Source organism: Callorhinus ursinus, unplaced genomic scaffold, assembly GCF_003265705.2.
Source record: "Callorhinus ursinus isolate GAN/ISIS: 27379988/994484 unplaced genomic scaffold, GSC_fseal_2.0 scaffold85, whole genome shotgun sequence".
NCBI lineage: Eukaryota > Metazoa > Chordata > Mammalia > Carnivora > Otariidae > Callorhinus > Callorhinus ursinus.
In genome coordinates, this window is record NW_027397147.1 from 2,488,575 (window position 1) to 2,496,271 (window position 7,697).

The 7,697-nt window shown below is 49.5% G+C and overlaps 1 protein-coding gene and 1 long non-coding RNA gene across 2 annotated transcripts; one reads left to right on the forward strand and one right to left on the reverse strand.

The window, feature by feature from the left end:
• Positions 1-2,195: 2,195 nt before the first annotated feature.
• Positions 2,196-4,568, reverse strand: LOC141371661 (uncharacterized). Its single transcript, XR_012376771.1, has 3 exons — positions 4,455-4,568; positions 3,008-3,136; positions 2,196-2,701 (listed from the first exon to the last, which is right to left on the reverse strand). It is a non-coding gene; the product is annotated as an uncharacterized lncRNA (long non-coding RNA).
• A 93-nt stretch (positions 4,569-4,661) lies between these two features.
• On the forward strand, positions 4,662-7,250 carry CHP2 (calcineurin like EF-hand protein 2). The gene is made up of 7 exons (XM_025855477.2): positions 4,662-4,870; positions 5,259-5,331; positions 5,456-5,536; positions 5,622-5,752; positions 5,935-5,996; positions 6,707-6,829; positions 7,021-7,250. Exons 1-7 carry the CDS (start codon positions 4,804-4,806, stop codon positions 7,072-7,074), a joined length of 591 nt encoding a protein of 196 aa, XP_025711262.1. The 5' UTR covers positions 4,662-4,803; the 3' UTR covers positions 7,075-7,250.
• The last annotated feature ends 447 nt before the right edge of the window (positions 7,251-7,697 follow it).

Here is a 7,697-nt window from a genome sequence, read left to right on the forward strand (position 1 = left end):
CTTTTTTTAAAAAAACCTCCCATTTTATTTTTTTTAAAGATTTTATTTATTTAACACAGAGAGAGAGCACAAGCAGGGGGAGCAGCAGAGGGAGAAGCAGGCTCCCTGTTGAGCAGGGAGCCCGACGCGGGGCTCGATCCCAGGACCCTGGGATCACGACCGGAGCCGAAGGCAGACGCTCAACCAACTGAGCCACCCAGACGCCCAAAAAACTCCTGTTTTAATTTGTACTTTTAAATTTTGTGATGTTGAAGCATCTTTGTAGACTTCTTTACCATTTTTATTTCACATCTTACTGGGTTTTTTTTCTAACGAATAAAAGATGGGTTTTTTGTTTTGTTTTCCTTTTCCTTTTTTTTTTTTTTTAAGAGATCTTTGTATTCTAAAGGAAATTATCTTTTGCCCTTCTCCCTGGTGGTTGGTGCTGAGAGTGAGGAGTGTGTGCTCTGGGCTCGGAATACACATTTATTATTTAAAAAAAAAAATCCAAAACAAAATCTAAAAAAACTTTTAAAGGAAATTATCTTTTATCTTTGATATAGACTGTGAATGTTTTCCCCAGTTTGTCTTTCTGACCATATAGAAGTTTTAATTTCACACCATAAATTTGCCAATCTTTTCTCTATAGTTTTTGGGTTTTGTTTCATGTTTAAAAAGACCTTCTCCCGTTCAAGATTATGACAAAATCTATCTGAGACTTCTTTGAGTTTTGTACAATTACCTTTTGCATTTAAACTTTCTATCTGGAGTTAATTTTGGTGTAAGGAGGTAAGGGTACAGCTTTATCTTCCCCCTAAAAGACAGATGTCCCAAATGACATTTACTAAGTAATCCACATTTCCCCCACTGATTTCAAATGCTACTTATATCACATGTGAAATTCACATATGTATTTGGGTCTATTTCTGACTTTCCTATCTGTTTTTTATCTGTCTACTCCTGCATTATTACCGCATGGGTTATTATACTTTATAGTCTATTTAAAAATCTGTTAGAGCTAATTTGCCCTCATTACTTTTACTTTCCAGAGATTTCCTGGATATTTTTTTTTCTAAACAGCTTTATTGAGATATAACTCACACAACATGCAATTCCCTTTAAAGCAACAGATTTAGTATATTCAGAGTGCAACCATCATCACAGTCAATTTTAAAACATTTTCATCACCTCAAAGATAAACCTCATACCCTTTAGCTTAGTTCCCTTATTCCCTGGCTCCTCCCACCCTAAGCAGCCATCAATCTACTTTCTGTCTCTATAGATTTTCCTATTCTTGATGTTTCATAATAAATGGGATTATAGAATGTGTAGTCTTTTGTGACTGGTTGATTTTACTTAGCGTAATGTTTTCAAGGTTCATCCATGTTGTGGCATACATTAGTACTTTATTCCTTTTTTATGGCTGAATAATATTCCATCTCATGGCCATACCTCATTTTGTTTATCCATTCATCGGTGGACATTTGGGTTGTTTCCACCTGGTAGCTACTGAGAATAATACCACTATGAACATTCTCATGTTCAAGTGTTTGTGGTGAATGTATGTTTTCAATTCTTTAGTGTATGTATTAGCAGTGGAATTACTCATACGGTAATTCTGTTTAACTTACTGAGAAAACTCCAAATCGTTTCCCACAGCAGCTGCACCATTCTGCATTTCTACCAGCAATGCACGAGAGTTCCAATTTCTCCACATCCTGGCCAAGACTTGTTATTTCCTGTTTTAGGGTTTTTGGTTTTGTTTTGTTTTGTTGGGTTTTGTTTTTGTTTTAATTCCAGCCAGTCTAGTGAGTGTGAGTGTGAAGTGATTATCTCATTGTAGTTTCATTTGTATTTCTCTGATGACTAATGATGGTGAGCAACTTTTTATGGGCTTATTGGCCATTTGTATATCTTCGTTGGAGAAAAATACATATTCAAGTTCTTTTGCTCATTTTAAAAAAATTGGGTTGTCTTGGGCGCCGGGGTGGCTCAGTTGGTTAAGCGACTGCCTTCGGCTCAGGTCATGATCCTGGAGTCCCTGGATCGAGTCCCGCATCGGGCTCCCTGCTTAGCAGGGAGTCTGCTTCGCCCTCTGACCCTCCCCCGTCTCATGTGCTCTCTCTCTCTCCTTCTCTCTCTCTCTCTCAAATAAATAAATAAAATCTTTAAAAAAAATTGGGTTGTCTTTTTGTTATTGAGTTGTAAGAGTTCTTTATTTTCCTGACTACTCTTTTTTTTTTTTAAGTAATCTCTACACCCACAGTGGGGCTTGAACTCACAACCCCCAAAGATCAAGATTTGCATACCCCACCAACTGAGCCAGCTAGGTGTCCCCTGACTACTCTTACATCTGCATTTTCCCATTTGAATTTCAGTATTGCCTCATCAAAAATGGCTAGCAACTTTTATGTGGCTTACCAGCAAACAAACAAATGAAAAAACAAATGTTTGGCCTGAATCCAGGTCAGATAGTCTCTCCCCGAAGTAGATGAAATTCTCCTCAAAGCATCTCTCATTTAAATGACCCAAAAAGATGTGTCCGGGTATATTGTGAGTTGATTTAAACTCTTTTTTCAGGTCCCTGGGTGGCTCAATTAGTTAAGTGTCTGCCTTTGGCTCAGGTCATGACCCCGGGGTCCTGGGATGCGTCGTCGGGCTCCCTGCTCATTGGGGAGCCTGCTTCTCCCTCTCCTGCTCCCCTTGCCTTTGCTCTCTCTTCCTGTCAAATAAATAAATAAAATCTTAAAAAAACAAACAAACCCTACTTGTGTGCATACAGCAGGAATGGGTTTTAGCACAGTGTTTTCGCCTAGGCTTGTGATGATGGTGTGTGGATGGGAGTTGTTAATTACTCTCTGGCCTAATTTACTTTGGTGTAGTGCTGACTCAGAGATTAAGGCTGGAGCGGCTCTTTCCAAGATCAACATCCCCAACTGGCCTGAGGTGATTGTTGCTTGATCCCAGGGACTCTTAGCCCTCCCGGGGTTCAGAACCTAACCCAAAATATACTCATAGCCTGACTCACTGCCGCAGATAGGAGTGGTTGCTGGGCTTCATTAGGGAGCAGTGTGGTTTCCTGCACTCTTCAGTCCTTGGGGGGCATCTGAGAGGGAATCAAGCTTTCCTTATGGCCCTTGTTCAGTCCTTGGGGTATCTGAAAGAGAAGTAAGCACTTCTTAGATCAATATTTTCAAGGCTGATCTGATCCAAGCCTCTGCGTGGAGGCTTCGACTGAAGATCCACCGTTTTTCCAGCTTTTCTCTCTCCAGGGTGGCTATGAACTTGTACTCCTGTAATAAATGGCTTATATATTTTTTCCCCTAGGAAATTCGTGTGAATGTGTGATTATGATGCAGGAAGAAGGGATAATGAAATTTAAAACTGGACACCTGTGGTGCCTGTTCCTTTACAACTGAGTTTCTCCACACTTTCTTCATTATGGCCCTCACATAAGGAGTGTTTTTAGACTGTTTTTCCTAATCATGGAATTTTAATACTATGAAATTTTAATACTACAGATATACTATATGCTATTTATGCACTATATGCATATCTGTGTTTTATACATAAGAATAGGATTTTTTGCCCCCTTGGGGGATATGTCTCCCACTTAGGATATGTGCTTCTCAATAGTTCACAACCACCCCCTTGGCAACCTCCACCATGTAAAAGGGGGAAGCAGGCAGCTTTGAGGAGTGTGAGCTAATCATGTACATTGTGTTTCACAAAGTGCTTGGTGCATGGTGAGTGCGAAATGAGAGCCCTTGTTGTTGCCGTTATTATTATGTTAAGCTTGGTCACAGTGATGTTTGTAACCCCCTCTCAGACTGTGGGTTCCCATGGTGCTTGAGGGCTGGCCAGAGGTCCAAGGCCTTCCAACCTGGAGCTTCTACCGGAGGCTCCACCAGGTACATAAGGAAGGGAACTGAGCTGGGTGGGGACTGGGGCCAGTGGACAGGCGGCGATGCCCTATTTACACGTGACACCTGTCCCCCAGGTGCAACCAGGTGTGCCAGGCACACACGGGGGGTCTGGTGGCGTCTGAACTTTCTATTTCTCAGAAGCTGGGGACTGGATTTCTCGTTATATCTCCTGATTTTTAAGCACTGACTCAATTAAACCCCAACAATTACACTGTGTGGAGGAAACAAAAGAGATGAAGCCAAATCATACCGACTTGTCCAGGGTTAATCGCATAGCTGGGATTCCAATCCATGTCTTTCCAAATCCAGTGATCCCTCCACTCAACCCAGCCTCCCCTCTACCGCTCACGACCCTCCCCCCTCCCCCCTTCTTGGGGGTGTCCTTCAACGCCTCTCTTTCCGCACCCTCCTGCCTGGGGAAGGGGCCCCAGGCTGGGCCATTCCGGGATTGGGACAAAGGGGTCCAGCTCCCCTGCCTACCACCCGGCCCCCTTCCCAGAAGGATATGGATTCCGTCTCTGGACGATAAGGTCAGGACCCCAGCCTTACCCACCGGGAGCCGGGAGCGGGGACCTCGCCGGGGAGCGGAGGGGGGGCACGTGGGTCGGTTGTCCCGCGGCGTGAGAACGCAGGGCGGGCGGGCGTAGGGCAGGCGGGGCGCAGGCGACCTCACCATCTCGGGATGAAACGCCCCGTTGTTCGCGCCGCCCCTCTGACCCCGCCACCCTGGGCATTGTTCTCTGTTCGCCCGGGTCGCGGGTGGGAGGCGAGGCACGCAGGGGTTCCCGAGTCTGGCTCGGCACCAGGCCTGCGGCCTTCGGCCCTGGGGCCACTGGGGCGGCCGCGCCCCGGAGCGGGAGGAGAGCACGCGGGGCCGGGCGGCTCAACGGGTGCAGCCATGGGCTCCCGCGGCTCCCACGCCGCGCGCATTCCCGACGGGGACAGCATCCGGCGGGAGACGGGCTGTGAGCGGGGCGCGGGGCTCGGACCCGGGCACGCGGGGGTTCCGGAGCGGGGCTGGCTCCAGGGAGCGCCCCGCGTGCGGGGCGCGGGAACCCGGGGCTCCCGGCGTCCAGGTCCGGTGGAGCCGGGCAGCCAGGTGTCCTCGAGCCCGGCAGGGGGGTGGGTGAGAGGGGGGAGGGGGGAGGGGGCTGGCCCGGTGCCTCGGTCCACCCCGCGGGAGTGCGTCGTCACGCCCCCTGCAGCCTCGCCGCGTGGGCCTCAGGTCCCTGGCGGGCGTCCCCTCCAGCGGGCTCCTGTCCCCCGCCCGCGGCCCGGGGTCGCCCGGGGAGGGTCCTGCCGCGCGTCCCCCGCGCCCGCGGCCGTGTCACCCTTCCGCCTTCCGTCCCGCAGTCTCGCAGGCCAGTCTGCTCCGCCTCTACCACCGGTTTCGGGCACTGGACAGGAACAAGAAGGGCTACCTGAGGTGAGGGGGGCCATGGCTTCAGGACCTGCCACCTGTCTCTCTGGGCCCATTCCCCTCTTTAACTAACCCTCCGTCTCCCGTCTTTGCCCTACCTACTACCCCCTTTTGAACTTTGACCTGGCAGCCGCATGGATCTGCAGCAGATTGGGGCGCTGGCCGTGAACCCCCTGGGAGAGCGCATTATAGACAGCTTCTTCCCTGACGGGTGAGGCCCCCCGGGGGTTGGGGCTTGGGGGAGAGTTAGGCACAGAGGCGGAGGGTGACCACTGCCTTTGCTCCCTTGCTCCCAGGAACCTGCGAGTGGATTTCCCAGGCTTTGTCAGAATCCTGGCTCATTTTCGACCTGTGGATGATGAGGACCCAGGCATGCGAGACCCCAGGGAACCTGAACCCCTCAACAGCAGAATGAATAAACTTCGCTGTGAGTTTGTGAGGACCCCCTCCCCAAGTGAGACCCTAGATATACCACACCAGGGAGAGGCTCCAGGCACCTCCCTCTCTTCGGGAGCGTCTAGATGACCTCCCCCACACCTCCAGGGTGACCTTCTGCTGGAAGAGAACCAGAGAAATCCCACCTTCCCTTCCCCCGCCATTCTCTTCCAGTCGCATTTCAGCTCTATGACCTGGATCGAGATGGAAAGATCTCCAGGCATGAGATGCTACAGGTTAGAAGAATGCAAGGGCAAGAGATGTGATGTGTGAAGTGTGGTGGTTGAAGGGAAAGGCTGTGGGCGGATGGGCCGGATGACTGGCCAATGAGGGTGCAGAGCACTGGGGTATTAAGCGGACCCCCGCCTGGGTGGGGTTTAGTTGGGAAATGGAATGGGGAAGAGTTGCGTGTGAGGTTGGAAATAGATCTTAACTTCTTAACTGGGGGTGATTTTGCCTCCTGAATGCCACTGGCGATATCTAGAGACATTTTTGGTTTTCGCAGCTGGGGGACGGGGCAGTACTACCAGCATCTGGTGGGTAGAAGTCGAAAATGCTGCTAAACATCTTTCAATACACGGGATAGCCCCCTTTCCTCCCCCAAAGAGTTACCTGGCCCCAAATGTCAAGAGTGCTGAGATTCAGAAACTCTGCAATAGATATGATGAAGTGGGGGGGGTGGAGGATGGAGGGAGGTTGGGTTATAAGATTTGGGGTTGGGTAATGAGTTTGGACATATTGTTAAGGTGAGTGTGAAGAGAGACAGATGGGGGTTCGAATGGAGAAGTAGTGGGGGAAATTATTGGGGGAATATGGTGGGGAGTGAAAAAAAATGGATAAGGGAGAGATTACAAAATGGGTAATACCATTTGGGATGATGTGGGCAAGGTTTGGGGGATGGGGCTAGTGCCCCCTCTTTATGGCTGTCCCCCTACACGCCTCCCAGGTCCTCCGGCTGATGGTTGGAGTGCAGGTGACAGAAGAGCAGTTGGAGAGCATCGCGGACCGCACGGTGCAGGAGGCAGATGAAGATGGGGATGGGGCCGTGTCCTTCCTGGAATTCACCAAGGTCAGAATGCCCTTAGGCCTGGGGAGTTGACATCAGGAGTCCCTAGGACAGATGGACATGAGAAAGGAAGTTGGAAGGAGGTGGGCAGAAGGATCCGGGTCGCCAAGGAAAGGTGGGGCTCTGGGGATGGGAGAGGTGGTTGGAAGCCTAGAGGATTGAACTCTTGACTACCTCCCATCTCCCCCCACCAGTCCCTAGAGAAGATGGACATCGAGCAGAAAATGAGCATCCGGATCCTGAAGTGACCCCCTTTGGCGCCTTTGACTAGCTTACACAGACCAGTTCAGCCTGGGATTTATCTTCAGCCACCCAAGGGGCAGGGCCCCCATAAACTGTATTTTTGTGTCTATGCTAAATTCTATTTAGGACCAAGGAGAGAAAGCCAGAAGGGCATGTACTAAATAAAGTCTAGCTCATTTGATCTCAGATTTGTCAATCAGCCAGCAATCTTCTGGTTGTGAGCGACTGAAAACCCAACTTATAGCGCCTTGGGTAAAGAAGGGATTTAATGGGCTCATGAATTAAAAAGTTTGAAAGTGTCTTTAGAATGCCGGAAAAGTCTGGAAGTGTCCTCAGGCACCGTTAGATTCAAAGTGCTCACATAATGCTATCAGGACTCAGTGATTCATTTCTCAATCGGCTTTCTTTTGTGTCGGCTTTATTCTCAGGAGGGCTCTTTCCCCATGGTGGAGGATGGCCACCAGAAGCTCCAGGCTTCCATCCTACTAGCCTAGTAATCCAGTGGGGAGGGATTTCCTTTTTTCAGTCGTTCCAAGCTAAGCGTGTCATTGGCCTGAGTGGGTTCTTGTCCCTAGCTCCAAGGGAACGGAGTGCTCTAACTGACCCTGCCTGTGTCCTGTGCTAACTG